The sequence below is a fragment of the Macrotis lagotis genome, chromosome 1 (genome assembly GCF_037893015.1).
Source record: "Macrotis lagotis isolate mMagLag1 chromosome 1, bilby.v1.9.chrom.fasta, whole genome shotgun sequence".
NCBI lineage: Eukaryota > Metazoa > Chordata > Mammalia > Peramelemorphia > Peramelidae > Macrotis > Macrotis lagotis.
In genome coordinates, this window is record NC_133658.1 from 354,289,402 (window position 1) to 354,308,620 (window position 19,219).

General features: G+C 36.4%; 2 protein-coding genes across 3 annotated transcripts in view; one reads left to right on the forward strand and one right to left on the reverse strand.

The window, feature by feature from the left end:
* PTPRT (protein tyrosine phosphatase receptor type T) overlaps positions 1–19,219 on the reverse strand; it is a 1,378,737-nt gene that overhangs the window by 1,197,786 nt on the left and 161,732 nt on the right. The window lies entirely within an intron of this gene.
* LOC141505804 (large ribosomal subunit protein uL5-like) lies at positions 2,436–3,021 on the forward strand. Its single transcript, XM_074211995.1, has one exon. The coding sequence runs from the start codon at positions 2,436–2,438 to the stop codon at positions 2,970–2,972; it is 537 nt and encodes a 178-aa protein (XP_074068096.1). The 3' UTR covers positions 2,973–3,021.

Sequence of the window (19,219 nt, forward strand, 5' to 3'; positions counted from 1 at the left end):
GAGTGAGGAATAAGAGTATTTCTGGGTTTGAAACACTAAATACATTATTAGACTTGATTAACATATTGGTTAGATTTGAGCAATTGTTCTCCCCCCTTTTAAAAATTCTTTACTATAAGGGAAGGAATGGGGAGAGTTGAAAAGATGTATTGGGAAAAGTCACTGATGTAAAGAGAAAAGATTCCAAAAAAATACATTTTTAAAGAAAACTGGAATTGGGATCAGAAGCAGATCAATGTGGTAGAAACTAGAAAATCACATGTGAGAGAACCTGGGTTCAAATCCTGTGTGACCTTGGGATAATCATTTGCTCATCCTGGGCATCAAATTTCCCCATCTCTAAAAACAGATACTGGTGTACACAGAGGGCCTCTAAGGTCCTTTCCAACTACATCTATGATTCTAAGACTGGCTTTTACCTTTATGATCTACATGATCTTCTCTGAACCTCAAATTCATCCTCTATAAAAGGTGGATATTAATGCTTGTACTATTTTATCATATGATTATAGTAAGGTACTATAGGAAGGTGAGTTATCACTGATATAGAAACCTCTTATGACTCTCCAATAGATAAAACAACCCAAATGGCTTTGGTTTGTTTCTGTGAACTTGATATCTCTCTGTTCCCTCCTATATGTCTTTTTTTTAGGTTTTTGCTAGGTAATGGGGTTAAGTGGCTTGCCCAAGGCCACACAGCTAGGTAATTATTAAACATCTGAGACTGGATTTGAACTCAGGTCCTCTTGAACCCAGGGCCTGTGCTCTATCCACTGTGCCACCCAGCCATACACCCCATATGTTTTATCCTCTCCCCTACCCTCCAGGTTGCCTCAATATTCTCAAATCACAAACTATCCCCTTTGTTCTGATAAAAGGACCACAAACAGCTTTGGTCTACATTAATCCATTCACGGCTCCTGAAAGAGAAACACTTCATTGGCTAGTCATGCATGGGGGCTCCAGAGAGCAAGAAGTAGAGTGGGATAAAGAATGAAGAGAGAGTCATAAGCCAGCCAATCACATGGCTGTCCACATGGGTCATGTGGAAAGCAGGTTTAGAGAACTCTAAGAATCTTAGCAGAAAAAAAAGAAATAGAAAAATGTTAGTGGGGGAAGAGGAGCATCCCTTCCTTTCTCACCCTAAAGAATAATGGGTTAAAGCCAGAGAGGATATTCCTGAGGGAGGGAGCCTTCACTTGGCAGAATGTATAGTTGAACCAATAGTTAATTTTAAAGATCAAATCCCAGAAGTCCAATTCTAAGATCCACATGCCCTCAGGAGTTCCACAGCATTGCACACAAAGCCAAATGTAGAGTCCCTCAACAGCATTATTTTTTCTGAGAGTCAGAGGAGAAAAGCGACATTGCCACCCTTGACTGTTCTTTATTCTGCCATTTAATTCTTTAGAGAACACATGCCCCTACCTCTGTATCATTCTCTGACTCTGCTCCTGCTGCCACATTGACATGCTGACAGCAATGGAGAGAAAGGCCAGGCCATTTTCTCTTAGCAGTATTGTTTGAGGAAACAAGCTCTAAGCTCTTCCTAATCATACCCAAACCAGAAATGCTGGCCAAAGTATTTCATCTCATTCATCACATTCCTAAAAGCCTTGATTTCCAGAGGCAAACCCAGATGCCCATTAGGGAAAGATGTGCTCAGTCCCAGGGCATGCAAGTTAAATGGCAACGCTGCTGAGAAAATTCTATTTGTTCAACTGATTCTTGAATTCATGCCAAGGGTCCAAGATAAAGACTAAATGGCAGAATTTCTCAGGGTTCAGGCAATATGGATATACTTTTTTACTCTTGCTTCTAAGAGTTAAAGAAAATTATTTCAATGGGAAGAGCCTATGGTGGTAATATAGTTCAGATAGGAGTTTTTTTTTAGTTTCAGAAAACTCAATATAGATCCTAACTTGAAAGCAAACAGACCCCTTTGGAAGGAACAAGAAAGTTAACTACAATGGGATTCCCAGTCATCTTCAATACATTTCATAGAATCATAATTTAGAGTTGGCAGGCAACTAGACCATTTCCTTCATTTTTTCAGATAAAGAGTCCGAAGGTAGTGACTTATAAAAAGTCAGAGAGGTAGTAAATGGCAGAGTTCTGAATCCTAAACCAACTCTTATTTTAGTCCATCACTTGGATAATTGATATTCAACAAGTATTTATTAACTATCTATTATATGTAACTTGTAAGTCCTAGAGATACATATGAAAATAAAAGTTTTTGCTTTAATGAATCTTACATTATACTTGGGAAAGTATTATATATTAATATTACACATAATATGTATATGAGCAAATATAATCAAATAAATGCAAAATAGTCTTGAGGGAACTGCTAACAACTGGGGACATTGGGAAAGACTTTTTTGTAGGAGACAGTCATTCATCAAAGCTATTTGGACTTCCAGTTATCCACCATGGCACAAGATCAAAGTGAAAAGGAAAACCCCATGCAGGAACTGAGAATCCGAAAGCTCTGCCTCAACATCTGTGTTGGGGAGAGTGGGGACAGGCTGACCAGAGCAGTCAAAGTGTTGGAGCAGCTCATAGGCCAAACCCCAGTGTTCTCCAAAGCTCGCTATACTGTCAGGTCTTTTGGAATCAGGAGAAACGAGAAGATCACAGTTCACTGCACAGTTCATGGGGCCAAAGATGAAGAGATTCTGGAGAAGGGACTGAAGGTACAAGAATATGAGTTAAGGAAAAATAACTTCTCAGATACTGGCAACTTTGGCTTTGGGATCCAAGAGCACATCGATCTGGGGATTAAATATGACCCAAGCATTGGTATCTATGGCTTGGACTTCTATGTGGTGCTGGGCAGACCCGGGTTCAGCATTGCAGACAAGAAATGTAGGACAGGCTGCATTGGGGCCAAACACAGAATTGGCAGAGAGGAAGTCATGCTCTGGTTGCAACAGAAGTATGATGGCATCATCCTTCCTGGCAAATAAAGTCCTGTTTTCTATTAAAAGGTCAATAAAATGATCACTGAAGTGTAAAAAAAAACTATTTGGAAAGGAATTAAAAATCCTAAGAAACAGAAGTGCAGAGGAGACTGTTCAGGCAGTGGAAAGAACCTGTGCAAAGATATAGTGACTGTGTCTATAGCATTTCTTGACGGAGATGGTCAGTGACTGAAGGGGAAACCCCACCTTCCTTGCTAGCTTATCAAAAGGTATGAATCCCAAGGGAAATAGTTCAGCCCAAGGAGAAAGTAAGATGCCTCTTCAACAGTCCAACAAATTGCTTCACATTCTGATAGTTTAAATATCAACCACCTGGGAGAAAATAATATTTATTTATAAGTTACTGTATCATGTTTATGTCTTTGTCAATGCATGTTTGTAAGTCTTTAGCATTTTAAGCACTCCTCCTATGGGGAAGAAATAAATGACTGTTCTGTGCCTGGAAAGGAAAAAATAACAGACAAGAAATGGAATATTAAGTTCATGGACTACCAAGTTGGATAATTTGGTTGGGACATTGTTCTCTCCTATAAGGAACTAGCCAGTACAAGCTTTTCTCAAATTAAATAGAATTCAAATTATTTCATTTTGAGAATTCTAGAATGTCTCTTGAGAATAATGGACTAACAAGAGAGGGAAAAGTCACAAATCCTCAAACCAAAATGACTTTTTTTTGGTGAGGAATAAAAGATGCTCTTAGGCTTTAAACAAGACAAAATTAAAACCAATATTTTAATTCAAGTGAAATATGAAAAGTACCTCTCTCAAGAAGTTAGTGGTTTAACAGGGGGAAAGGACAAATAACTGTGATTCAAAGGTCCATGTAGAAGCAAAGGAAAGAAACAAAGAAAATACATAAGAAAATTGAGGAATGAAGGATCACTGACACCTGAAATAGTGAGGTCTAGAAGATGCTATGGAGAAGGGAGTAAGTAGTTAGACTTTGAAGAAAAGGAGAGATTATAAAAGAGGAAATGTGCAGTAACCAACAGAGACAAAGAAGTAATGTAAACTAAAACCATGGAAGATCAGGAAAAGACCAAATGAGAAAACAGAAGTTGAGTTGGATTGTAATGAGAGAGAGAGAGAGAGAGAGAGAGAGAGAGAGAGAGAGAGAGAGAGAGAGAGAGAGAGAGAATAAATAGGAAAACATTCTAAAAAGAATCAGGCAAAGAAGAGTTAATGCAGCTTTGTTCTCTCCTCCAAACTTGCCCCTGGACTGTAGCCTCAACTATACCAACTCTTGAAAGAGAAATAAAAAAGCAGTTGCATTGCCATCTGAACCTCGAGTTTTTAAGAGTCCTGCACTTTATCCCATTTAGATTGAGTTTAGGATTGACAAATTGCTATGATAGACAGCATAGTCAAAAAGTCAGAAAGACGAGTTCAAATCTTCTCTCAGAAAGTTACTAGTTATATGATTGTGGACTACTTAACTTCTCTGTGCCTCAATTTTCTCATCTATAATATTACTATATTGAACCTCAATGATCTCCAGATTCTCTTCTAGTTCTAAATTCAAGATCCTATGACCCAGAGAGAAGATAATTCTCCTTCTGTGTAGAACCCAATGATCATTCATTCCTTCCCTCACTCATTTAAAAATCCTTACTTAGAATTGTAAGTGAAAAGAAAGCTCATCAAGTCTAACATTTTTACTGATTTATTGCCCATACTGTCCTCATTTGACACCCATTTATTTAATTCCTATAGTGCTAAACACTGAAAGATAAGACACAGTCATTGTCCTCATGAAACTCATAGTCACTTAGGGTGATGCTACATTGAAAACTACAATAGATAATGACTATATAATAAGTATATTAGAGAGATGTTACACATGTGTCTTCATCAAATACCTCAAAAGCACCTACTATATGCAAAATCCCCTGCTTAGTCTGTGGGATAAGAGGGACAGAAAAATGAGAACAGCAATAGAACTTTAAAGTTTGCAAAGTGGCTTGCATATATTATCTCAGTTGAGCCCCAATAATGCTATAAGGTAGTTGCTATTATTATCATCATGTTACAGATGAGGATACTGAAGCTAAGAGAGGTTAAGGTCTGAATTCAACAGCTAACAAGCATTTAAGGCAAGATCCAAAGTCAGATCATCCTAACTCCAATCCAGTACTCTATCTAAATTGAATTAAAAATTGATTAGGGAATGGAAGGATTTGCATGAACTGATGCTAAGTGAGATGAACAGAACCAGAAGAACATTGTACACTCTAACAGCAACATAGGGGTGATGATCAAACTTAATGGACTTGTTCATTCCATCAATACAACAATTAGGCACAATTTGGGTGTTTCTGTGATGGAAAATACCATCTGATTCCAAAGAAAGAATTGTGGAGTTTGAACAAAAACCAAAGATTATTACCTTTAATTTTAAAAAGTTATCTTCTTATGTAATTTTGCTATCTCTTATATTTTATTTTTCTTCCTTAAGGATATGATTTCTCTCTCATCACATTCAACTTAGATCAATGTATACCATGGAAACAATGTAAAGACTAACAGACTGCCTTCTGTTGGGGGGGTAGGAGGAAAGAAGCAAGATTGGGGGGGGGAATTGTAAAATTCAAAATAAATAAAATCTTTCTAAAAGTAAAAAGAATGATCAGGCAATGCAAATACAATTTTATTATCCAAGACCTCAAGAATCTATTATTTCTTCAATGTAGGACCTTCCTCCAACAAAGAAGGCAATACAAGTGTCTTTGTAGACAGACATCTTGAATTATTGTAAAGAAAAAAAATAATCACTTTATAGCCAGATCTCTACTGGATGACATGCCACAATTCCCTGTATGAATCTAAAGATAACAGGAACATAATTCATCATTGGGTCAATACTCTAAGCCTTTCCAATTTGGTAAGCATTATGAAATCCTGTGCTCTGATGGAATAGTCCTCAAGAACTCAAGATGATTTCATCATCTTGAAGGCTCATTGGAGGTTCTTAGCAGGCAGACAATAACTTTAACATGAGATAGAATGCAGGAAGAGTCCAAAAAAGGGTACAAATAAAGGGCTATATTCAGAAGAGAAAGAGAAGCTTAGATCTGGTTGAAGGGATCAGGGAAATCTCCATAGAGAAAATGGCATTTGAATCAAACCTTGAAAAATGAGTAGCAATTTCTACAGGTGAAGAAAGACAAGGGGAAGGGGAAAAGTTTTAGCATTCTAGGCAGTGTGGAATGGCATAGAAAAAAAAATTGATCAGCAATAGTCCAGTAGGGCTACAATTTAAGCAATGTCAAAGCAACAAGTAGAATAAGAGATCCAAAAAGTTAGTGTGAACTGGATCATGGAGGATTTTCAATGCCAATCCAATGAGTTTATGATAGAAATATGCTTAATTTGTTTAGAGACAATGAAGAATGATCAGTGATGTAACTCCTAACTTGGACCTTTACATTAGTTTTAGACCTGTGAATTTTTTAGTACGGGGAATTTTTAGCACATGAACTTCCTTTCACAAAATAGAAGTTCATCTAAAAACCATCTTAGAAAGTTGCCTGAAATAGTCAAATAAATTAATAACAATGGTTATTAAATTACTTTGTTTCAGAAGCAAAAATTGAACACAGATGAATGAACAGATTTACTGATGGAGAGATGGATGAAAAGGCACTTTGTGCTACAAACTGTGTTAGATGATAATGATATAAAATTGTTTATCCTCAAGAAGCTGATATTCTAATGGGAGAGTTAAAACTTATAAAGATTAGAGGCCATGGCAGGCACCAAGAGTGTGAGTGAAGCCATAGGATCAATCCTAAGGTCTGGAGACACCTCTTTTATCAATCACCCCATGCTGCCTCTTAGTCCTATTATTTGTGATGCTGTTGATCAGAATTCATGGGGGGAAAGCATCCTGAGAGATCAATATGGGGACTTCACAGTCAGTTAATCTCTTTGTGTTGAACATAATGCTAATATTGGGAGTAGTCAGACTAAAAGATTTCAGGCATCCAGATCACCAAAAATTTCATTCTCCCCACTCACTCACACCAATATAAGATGGGTCCAGATGTGGGCTGTGATGGTAGGTGGGAATCAGTCAATGGATATAGAAGGACTCAATTCCTCCCCTCTACACATACCTGACCAACCTCTTCAAAGGGCAAGTTAGAGAGTGGGCAGTTAAGTGGACACAGTGAATATAACTAAGTGAGAAACTGTAAAGAAGACCCAAGAACAAAATGGGTCTCAGACATTTACCAGTTATATGACCCTGGGCAAGTATTGTAACTTGTTTGACTCAGCTTCCTCAACTGTAAAATGAGTTGAATAATAGCACCAATCTTTCAGAGTAATTGTGACAAACATATGAGATATTTATAAAATATTAAGCACAGAATAGACAAATAGTAGGTGATATATAAATGCTTATTTCCTTCTCTTTTCCTTCAAATCAGGTGAGATTTTGAAGGCTACTATCTAATAAAATGCTGAAGCTAATGGTGAAAATTCCAGGTTTTATCTCAGATAAATTGGAAAGTAATAGATCACAGCACTGAAGTGAACCAAATACAAAAATATAGTTTATTTCACAGTTTCGGTTACTTGAATAGCTGTGGCCTACTTTATATCACGACTTTGAAACAGCTATTAATGAACTGAGTAAGCTTCCCAAGTGAATATACACTGTATGTTCCAGATGGAAAAGCATAATCAGCAGCAGGCCAATAAGACCTTTGAATTAATATACAGCTCACTGCTAAACCAATTTACCTGGGACTTTCCTAACATACAGACTATCCATTGCTCTACAATATGGTAGAAAGATCTTATAACAAGTGGGTACAGAGTTCAATTCCTTCTGGTTGACATAGTCCAAAGTAGGTACCCGGTATTCTAATTATTTATGTTACCTGCCTACCTATTGATTATCAGGATGGTATGGGGGGGGAAGCAGCCAACTTGGCATAAGAAGTGAATTTAATTCAATAAATATTTAATACGCATTGAGCTTGTGGTAATAACTGGAAATAAACACAGAAACAGAATAGTTCCTGCCTTCAAGGAGTTTATATTCTTTCTATAAGTTGGATAAGTCAAGTAAGTGGCACAGTGAATAGAGCACTAGACTTAGAATCAGAAAAGCCTGAATTTGAATCCTGCTTCAGACCCTTACTGGCTGTGTGACTAAGAGCAAGTTGTTTAATCTTTCTGACCTTCAGTTTCCTCATTCATATGTAAAATTAAAGAAATGGACTCAGGCCTTTAAGGTCCCTTCCGATTCTAAATTCATTAGACTATGATACTATGATCTTCTTCATCTTGCCCCAGTTTCTTCATTCAAAAAATGGATGATAATAATAATTGATCTATCTATTCCACAAGGTGGGTTAGAGTCAGTATATCAGGGAAAAAAGCAAGCAAAAAGTGCTTTAACTGTAAAGAGTTACAATCAGCATTCATTCCTCTAGATAGTAAAAGCACTCAGGACCTTTACCATTCCAACACAGTGATTGACTTTCAGCATTCTCTCTACAATAATAATACTTATATTAAAAAGTACAGTTAAGAAATCTCAAGTGGAGTGACATCAGAAGTTAGGCTAGAATTACAACTATAAATTTGTTGTACTGACATCCACCTATATATCATAATCTAACCATCTCATTTAATAACTGGAAAAATTTAGACAACCTAAGATCATACAAGGTTTGTAGTTTTGAGGTCATTCTCAACTCTTCTCTATCTCTTCAGTCCAGTACCCAATTATTTACCAAGTCTTCTTGATTCTACTTCCCCCAACATTTCTCTCACCTTGATTTCTTTCTCTACATTCACACCACCTCCAAATTGTAGGTCATATCCTCATCACTCACCTCTCCCTTGAACATCTTCCTAATTGGACTCTTGGCTTCCACAGCTCTATATTTCCCAATCCTCCACACAACTGCCTAAACAAGCTTCCTAAAGTACAACTTTGTCCAATTCACTCAAGGGAAGAATAGTAAATTAAAGACTAGAAGTTCCTTTTGTTTCCAAAATCCAGAGTTGGAGATCTCTAAGAAACATAAAGACTGTGAGATTAGGGAGGCAGCTCTTGGGGTGGTCAAGCATCTGTGAAAAGAATAAGAAATACATCAAGGAGGGACTCACCTAGGACATGAATAGGCCGTGGGACACCTCCCCTCCCCTGAAATATGTTTCTCTGAGCCCTTTGTCTAGACTTCTTCACCTTTACAGCATTCTACCTCGTGAAATAGTTATTTGTGTATAAACCCTCTCTTCCCCCTCCTATTAAACTAAAGCAGTACCTGGATTGGAGTATATCCATCTTTGTATACCTAGGACCTAGAACAAAGTAGATAGCATATCATAGTTAATAAAACTTAATTTGATTTGAGTAAGAAAGACTTGCAAATGAACTCTACCCCTAATACTTATTGTTGTGTGTCCTTGAGCAAATTGTTTAGAAACTTCAGTTACTCATCTGTTAAATGGGGTTAATCATACCTGCAGTACCTATCTCAAAGACTTGTTGGGAAAATCAAATGAGTTAAAGTGTTTTGCAAACTTTAAAGTACAATATAAGGGTAAGATATAGTTATTACTAGGTACTTTGTTGAATTGAACTTAACACAGGTTTTCTGACTCCTAGTCCAGAATGTTCTCCATTGCTCCATTGCACTGTTTTCATTAATAATAATAATTAATAATAATAATAATAATAATAATAATATATAAAGTAATCATATACAGGGGTAGCTAGGTGGTGCAGTGGATAAAGCACCAGCCCTGGAGTCAGGAGTACCTGGGTTCAAATCTGGTCTCAGACACTTAATAATTACCTAGCTGTGTGGCCTTGGGCAAGCCACTTAACCCCATTTGCCTTGCAAAAACCTAAAAACAAAAATCACATACAAAAGAACAGAAAAGACAATTTGAATACAAGTGTCTGTGTTTGAGACAAGAGCATGACAAGAACATAATGAAAAAATAACTCCTGACAAAATCAAAAGACCTGGGTCCTAGCTCCACCATTTACTAACTGTGTGACCTAACACTTGTTACAACCTCTGTGGCATTTAGTTTCCTCCTTGGGGAAAATGAAGAGGTTGGACTAGATAATTTCCAAGACTCTGACGTTCTATGGCCATAGAAAGGAATAAAAATGTAAAAATTATTAGTTTGGGGCAGCTAGGTGGCGCAGTGCATAGAGTACTGGCCCAGGAGTCAGAAGGGACCTGACTTCAAATTTGACCTCAGACACTTAATACTTATTTAGCTGTGTGACCTTAGGCAAATCACTTGGCCCCATTGCCTAACAAAAACTAAAGAAAAAAAAATCATTAGCTCATTCAATTGTAAATTTCTCTCCCAATTCTTCTCTTAACCCAAGATGAAGTTGCTTTTATTGCATCCCTAGAATTTCATCACCTCAAGATCATAGTCTGCTCTGCTTTTGGTTTTGTATTCCCACTGCCTAGTACAATGCCTAACACACAGTAGGATCTTAATACATGTATGTTGATTGAATAACTGTCAGATGATTTCTTTTCCAAGAAGTAAGATCAATCTTATAGCTTTTCCACTCACATCACATTTTATTCCAGCTTCTAACTGGTTGGAACCAGTCTCCAAAAAGGGTATTTTTCAAAGCCTCATCCAACAGTCATGCTATCTAGTCCCAAAGGCACAAAACAAGTGACAAGCCCAGAAATTACACTAAGCAGCTATCCATCACACCTCTCCACGGCATTCCAACTTCGACTGAATGATTACTAAGCTCTGCATGCAGACCACTGAGTGGTTTAATAGCCACTACCCTGTTATTACAATCCAGAAGCAATGTATGGTATTATTACTTACACCTGCAGCACAGGCTTTGAAATAACATAGCAAGAACCACTTCTTCAGAAAGGGACTTAACTGCATCAATATAGCCCTTAACTCTCTCTAGTTACCATTTCTATGTACTCCTACCAGGGGTCATCTGAAAATGGTCCTCAATATTATATGAGAACTAGTGGAGCATGACTGAAGAACAATGGACCAGGTATCATTTCATATGGTTTATTTTATTCTTTAACATATTTTTAAAAAATTGGTGACATTTGGGTTCCAAGTTCCCACTTTCAACCCCACACCAGGGGTTTGACACAAATATATGTGTGAAACTAGACAATATCTAGTCCAATATATTAATTCTTTCTCTGAAAGGTGGATAGCATGTCCTATGTTGTTGACTTGAATATTCATATAATTCAGAACAGCTTAGTCATTTACATTTACTCTTTGAACAATACTACTGTTACTATATACAAAATTCTCTTCATTCTGTTCATTTCAGTCTTCATTATTTCATGCAAGTCTTTTAATGTTTTCCTAAAGTTAACTTGCTCATTATTTTTTACAGCACAGTAGTGGCCCATCATGATCATAGAATTTAGAACCCAGAGCAAGTTCAGTCTATCAAATAATATTTATTAAACACTTAATATATGACAAGAACTATGTTAAGAATTGGGAATCTAGAGAAAAGGCAATCCTGCCAGGAGGGTATTCTAAAGGAGAAAACAGCAAGCACATAAATGGGCACATACAAAATGCTTTCAGAGTATGTATGTATGTATATGTGTATATATAGGGGGGTTTTGCAGGTTGTATTCCTTATTAGAATCTGAGCTTCTTGAGAACACAGCCTGTTTTGACTTTTTTGCATTTTTCTCTCTTTCCCCATAACTTAGCATCATCCTTAATACATAGTAGGTATGTAATAAATGCTAGTTAACCAAATGAAGTTGTTTGGATACACTGGGTCTCAGTTTTCTCAACTGTCAAAAAGAATATATAATATTACTTGTTCTACATATTTCCTAGAATTTATATGAGGGTTCAATGAAATCATGATAATAGTTTGTTTCTTTGTAGCATCTTGTACTTTTCATGTCATATTTCATCTGATCATAACAATCATTTTGTGAGTTAAACTGAACAATAGTTCAGTTAGTCAATAAATAACTACCATGCTCAAGGCACTATACTAACTTATGGGGATAAAAAAAAAAAAATTACTTGGTCCCTGTCCTCAAATAGCTTATATTGTATTCACATTTACATATAAATGTATACATAAAACAAATCCAATAAAGCACAAGATCATGTTGAGGAAGAAACCAGCAGTTGAGGGAGATCAAAAAAGTTGCATAGAAGAAGTGGTATTTGCTGCTAGATTTATATGAATTCTCTTAGATATTCTAAGAGTTAAAGGTGAACTATCCCTATTTTACAAGGTGAAAAAAACTGAAGGACAGAAAAATGAAGTGATGCTAATGGTTATACTTATCAGAATTAAATGACAGAGTCAAGACTGGTTTTTCTGAATGAAAAATCTAGACATTTACTAGCTAAGTGACTCTGGGCAAGTCACTTCACCTTGTTTGTCTCCATTTCCTCATCTATAAAAATGATCTGAAGAAAGACATGGCAACCCACTGTAGTGCCTTTGCCAAGAAAATCCCAAATAAATTCACAAAGAGTCAAACATAAATGAAAAACAATTGAAAGTTCTATGTTCTTCCATACAACACTTGAATGGGCTGAGACTCAAAGCCTCTATGGATGTTAAAGGAGAGTGGAAGGTTTTTCTAACCTTAAATCATAACTCTATGTTCTTTTTATTATTGCCACTACAATACAACTACTTCCCATAATGACTATTTCCATAGAATTTTTTAACACTTTCATCACATCTTCTTCATAAGGCAACAACTAGTTCAAGTAGTACCTCCATTTCACCAATTGAGAGCATCAGGCTGAGAAGTAAAGTGATTTTTTCCCATGGTCATCCAACTGGTAAATTCCAGATCTGAGGTAACTCCAGGTCTTTGTACTCTCAGGGCTCCCATCATTATGACAGTTTTCTCTTACACCAATCTAACCAGAGGGCATCATATATATATAATATATGATAAAATGAGTTTGTGCTTTTTCTGCTCTATAGTCTTCTAGATTTTTGATCAAGGCACATTCCTTCATTCTGTAAAATAAGGGAATATGTTGGTGTTTCCTTTCAGTGCTGAAATGGAGTCAGAGGACCTAGGTTCAAATCTCAGTTCTATTTTTCACTTTATGTGACTAGGAAATTCTTTGGACCTCTAAGGACTCCAATTCCTTCATCTATAAAATACTTGGGGGTATACTATTTTCCTTTCTTAATCAAATATTATAAGCCCTCCTGCCTATGTGACTATATTCTTCTCAAGTTTTCCCTATAATACTTCAGTGTGGTATGCAGTTGAATCTTTCAGTACAAAACACTTTGAAGTGATTGGAAAATCTACAGGTTTCATTCTACAATGACATGATCATTGCTTTTGTCACTGTAACCTCTACTATAGATTCCTATAGACATAGTCCTCAGATACCAGTCTTGAAGACAGCTAATTTGAAAGGATTGTAGGATCATTGATCTCAAACAAGGAAGGACTTTAGAATATCACCTAGGCTAGGGCTTATTAGCCTAGCATCCACAGACAGATGGTCACAGATGGATTTCAGAGAATCTGTTAACTTGGACTAGGGAAAAATATATCTCTTTTAAACTAATATTTAAATGAAATTTATTATTTCCTTCAATTAATCAAAGATCCCAACTACTCAAAGAAGTATATTGGTATTACCAAGCATAGCACAACCAGCCCTCTCCACACTCATTTCTTCATGAGTCCATATATCATCAAAATACAAAGAAATATCCACTCAAGAGGACACCTCCAGGATCTCTATGCAGTCATGTGCTTTCAAACACTGAATGCTGACTTAGACCACTTTTTTACTGATAAAGTTAATGTTGTAAAAAAGTAATAGATCGCTAAACAGTCTAAGATGAGCCAGTAATAGTCACCATTTTCCTTTCCCTTAAATGTCACTTCCATACCTTGAAGAAATGATGGAACAATTGTTTGCTTATATATGAATACATGCATGTATATAACAGTATATGTATCATAATATTAACATATTATATAAATAGTATATTATATGTGATATGTAATATTTTATATGTTTGTATGTCACTTTTTCCATGAAGCTCTACTGGAATCTCCTAGTGATAGTCCTAATAAAATAGGATTCTCAGAACAAGTGGTTTTGTTGCTGTTCAGTAGTTTTCAGGCCTGTTCAACTCTGTGTAATTCCACTTGAGATTTTCTTGGCAAAGATACTAGAGGTAGGTACTTTTTCCTTCTCTAGGAACAAGTGGTTGGAAATATAAATTTTTATTATTTTTATATATAAGTTTGATAGATTCACCTTCTAACTAGGACCATAGAAACCTAGAACTATAGAAAAATCTAGACCAGCCTCCCATTCAACACTATAGAACACTAAATAACAGGATACGTGGTTGCAATGACCTCAGTCTGAATTCATTCAGGGCTAAGAAATTCACAACAATTTGTGATTTCTCTAGTCCTGCAACTTATTATCTATATGACCTTGGGCAAAACACTTCCCTCTCTGAAACTGTGTCCTCCTCTGTAAAACCAAAAGGTTTGACTAGGTATGAACCTACCCATGGATAGCTTTTCTAATATAATTATTCATCTTTCCATTCACCCAAATATCTTCATGGAAAACAGTGGCAGACAAGTCTAATTAACCCAAGAGGGAGAAAAGTCTGTAATTAATCCAGAAGGGAAACGGGAAACTAGTTTTTGTACCTGTTTATGCTCACTTTATAAACAGGCAAAAGCTAATTACTTTGTAGTGCCAGTAAAGTTCACAGAGGGAATTTGAAGCTCTTATCTAATGCCACCTGCAGAGGGGGAGACTTGACTGCTTTGAATTATATCCAAGATCAAAGAGCATCTATGCATATCATTATCATATTTTTTTCCTCCTTCCTTTTCTCCCTCCCTCTTTCTCCTCATCTATTTCATTTCAGGAAACTGGCCTATATTAAACTAACTGCCAGACCTAAGACTTGCATAAACAATTCTTATCCTCCCATTCTTCTTCCTAGAAGCCCAAAAACATGCTGTTTAATATCCCTGGGGGCTAAGACAAATCACAAAGAAATAACATTAAATTTAGTTAGGGCTCCAAGGCACTTAAAGATCACTTAAAGGAAACTGAGGCCCAGAGAGGAGAGATGAGCTGCCTAAAATCATAGAGTTACTAAGCAGGAGAGCTTCAAACTTAGGTTATTTGATTCTTAATCCATTGCAATTTTTTTCTATTGATATTACTTTCTCAACAAAGTAGTTTTAGAAGCAGCACCTAACAGCTAGTTCATCTTTGAACACAGAAGCCGAGGATATGTCCCTTCCCTCCACAATTCCACCTTGGTTTCTGTTCATGAGGTATGGGTTAGGTATAGAGCAGCATTAATTAGTTATAAATTGAAAATCATTACCATAATAATGAGATGGGTGAATGTAAGATGTACTTCTTTCATAGTGGTATTTACAAAAGGAAGATGAATAAGGAAATTTGTATAAAATTTAATAACAGACCTAAGAGACATTCACTATATGTAGTGTATGGCAAGGGAAGACACAGAAATATGTTAATATTAGAAGTGAGTCTCGTGTAAATTCTTCCCCTAGTTTAAAGGGGCAGAAAAGAATCACAGAAGAATAGCAATAACTTTTCTTTGGGTTTTAGCCTCCCTACTAAAAACCAAGTAAATTCCATTACTATCCCAGGCTATGATGGCATATAGACAAACAGAAACTGTGGTGTAAGGAGCTAAAAATAGGTTTGGTTAAGAGGTGCAAAAAAATCCCCTTGGCTATATTTGAAATTCATTTGCAAGGATGTGGTTAATTTGGGAGAAGAGATAGCTCTTGCTGAATTAAAGAACCATGGCCTTACTACAGTTTTTGAAAGGCAAGGAAAGAAAGAATAGGATGCTGAAATCTAACTGTCCTTTAAAGAAAATATTCACAGATTTTATATAACCAGAAGACAAGATATTCAGAATTCATAATTAGTAGGTTACACTTATCCTTCAGCTAGGTAGCACAGTAGAAAGAACACTGGAGATAGATTTGGCAAGATCTGAGTTCAAAAACAACTTCAGACACTGACTAGCTGTGTGACTAGCCATTTGTCACTTAACCTATTTGCCTCACTTTCCTCAGTAAAGAATCTATTTCACAAGGTTGTTGGGAGGATCAAAGGAGAACTTATCTGTAAAGAACTTAGTACAGTGTCTGACACATAGTAAGCACTCTGTGTATTATTTTCAATGTATTTTTTTTCAAAATCCTCAACTTCTCCTTCCTTTCCCTGGAGATATTATAGGCAAGAAAATGACTCTGCTGGTTGGTTTCATTGAAATGTTTTTCTTTTTTTCAAGAAAAAGGTTCATTGGGTAGGCACAGGGATGGTTGGTGGGAGTAGGAGGGAGTTGTGATAGAGCAGGAAAAAACTATCCTATTTGATGTTAGATGGGTCACTTAACTTCCCTGGCCCCCAATTTCCTTATCTATAAAATGAGGAGTATTGGACCGAATGATTTCTGAAATCCCTCTAGCTTTAATTCTTTAATCCTATATAAAAACAAAAGTTATAAATAAAATATATTTTAAAATATTTTGTGTTCATGAACTGCATGAACTAGCACCATATCATCTGATAAAGACCATGATTGATTGCTTTAATCAATCAAGAAGAACATATTGGTATCATACATGCACTCAGATTTAGTACAAGCTGAGATGATGTCCTCAAGGTAATTATCATTTACAATATCCCAGCTGATTGTTTACTGGGATAGCAGTGTCCTCAACATGCTACCTTTTGCCAGGCTGATTTTGAGAAGCAATCTACACCCCAGATTAGGTAGGATTTAGAATACACATGATAACCACAGAATCTGGGATAAAGGGTAGGCAAGTGAGCCAGTAAGTGGTCTATATTCTACAGCAGGAACAGGGTAAGAGACTCAAAGTATGTTTTTCCACAAAGGAAGAAGCTTTCTGAGCTTTCTGTCAGCACCTGGGACAAAACCCCATGCTAGTTCAGTTATCATATCACTTTAGTTCAATATAGATGAACTATCGATAGACATAAACTAAAGAGCAAGCCTGTTTTTCTATGAGTATACATGCATTATAGATATATATATATATATATATATATATATATACATACACACAAATCAGGTTTCCTGAAAAGTAAACATACAGACAAATATGCAGACACAAGCACACAAGAAGGAACCAATTTAACAAAAAGGGATGGTAAGGGCTTACAGAAGGCTTGGTGTACTTGTCGTTCATTCACACAGCCATCATCCAAGTTCATTCTGAGAAATTTTTCAGACATAATAGTGAAAAGAACACTAGACTTAGAAATAGATCATCTGGCTTTAAGTCTTACCTATGATACATACTAGCTGTGTGACCTCAGAATGATCCAATTGCATTTTTTTAGGTCTTTGCTAGGCAATGGGGTTAAGTGACTTGCCCAAGATCACACCACTAGGTAATTAATAACTGTTGCAGACCGGATATGAACTCAGATCCTCCAGACCCCAGGGTCAGTGCTCTATCCACTGAACCCCCTTTGCCCCCAATAGCATTTCTAAGTCTCAGTTTCCCCATTTATATTAGGATCATAATACTTATAACTAGTAGAATGTCTCTCACAAGTTGTGAGAAAAGTAATCTGTAAACTGGAAATTTTTTCTTAATGTGAACTTTAATTCATAGCATCATTATCATCATCATCAACAATATAACAGATAAGCTTACATCTTTTTACCTAGTAAAGCTTCTTAGTATATGTGGTTCCATCAGTTATATGGAAGAATGAGTACTGAATTCATAGTCAAAGAACCTGGGTTCAAACTCTGCTAATTACTAGTTTTAAGACCCTGAGAAAATTTTATCTGGACTACTGTGTTCAGTCTAAGACAGTGATTTAATAATATCCACAAACTAAGGAATAATCAAACAAAGACAATAAAGATGCAGAAAGACCTCAAATCCATGTCATATGATAATCAGGGAAAGAACTAGCCTGAAAAAGAGAAGTCTCAGAGAATTGGGGGTCATAATAATTGTCTTCAGGAATTTGAAGGGCTGTCACATGGAGGAGGGATCATATTTGTTCTGATGACCTCAGAACGTAAAATCAAGAACAATCAAAGAGAACAATTTAGAATAGATGTCAGAAAAATTTTCCCTAACAATTGCTCATTAATCAAAAATCATTTAGTAAATTCTTACCACACAGTAGGAGATATGCTGGTTCTTACCATGCTAAGTGCTAGAAATACAAAGTAAAAAGCAATGACAGTCCCTGTCCTTAAGAACTTATATTTTGATGGAGAGATACGGTGTACAGAAATATATACATGAAGTAGATGGGAAAAAACAAGGAGAAGGTTCAAGCTGGGGAAAGATGAAGAGACTGGGAAAGACTTTCTGTAAAAGGTAATGTTTGGCAAAGTATTAGAGCAAGTAAGGAGATCTAAGAATTAGAAGCATGAAAAATTGAAATTGGTTGTCTTGAGATGGGTTGGAGGTCTCCTTCCTTGGAAGTATTTGATCAAAGGCTAGACAACCACTTATGTACATTATAACCTTTACTTCCTTTTCTGCAAAAATAGGAGGGATTGGGGGGGGGCAGGTAGGTGGCACTGTAGATAGAGCACCAACCCTGGAGTCAAGAGGACCTGAGTTTAAATATAGCCTCAGACATTTAATGACTAACTGTGATCTTGGGCAAGTCACTTAGCCCCACTGCCTTGTAAAAAACAAAACACAAAAAAATAATAATAAAAGGAGCTGAACAAGTGACCTTTAAAGTCTTTTTGATCTCTAAATCTGTAATATATGATTCAATATCAGCTACAGAGTATAGGTAATTGTTTACCTGCTGGCAAGAGAAGAGTTCCTAGTCCCTTGTGCTCTTGATTCAGGACCAAAGACAGCTCTTAGTTGCTATCAGAAATTCAGGAAAACCCTTCCACACTGCACCTCTTAGTTATGGAAAGGAGCCCCAGTGGACAAAAGAAACCAGGAGGTTCAGCTTCAGCTCATGATTGCCAGTACACTTCAATCCAGCCCCTACCAGCTGTCACACTTGGCTTCAGCTGGAACCTAGGCAGGCAACTAGCACAGAAAATTAATCGGAATGTAAGTCTAGCAGGATTGTCTAGTAAAGAGGTCTGATTCAAGGAGAGGTTTTTTTTTTCTTCACCAATCAATGCTTACCAGAGGCAAGCTTTCTTCTATAAAGTTTAA

What these genes read in the sequence shown, in the direction of transcription:
- LOC141505804 (XM_074211995.1), top strand. Translation starts at nt 2,436, where the DNA reads ATGGCACAAGATCAAAGTGAAAAGGAAAACCCCATGCAGGAACTGAGA.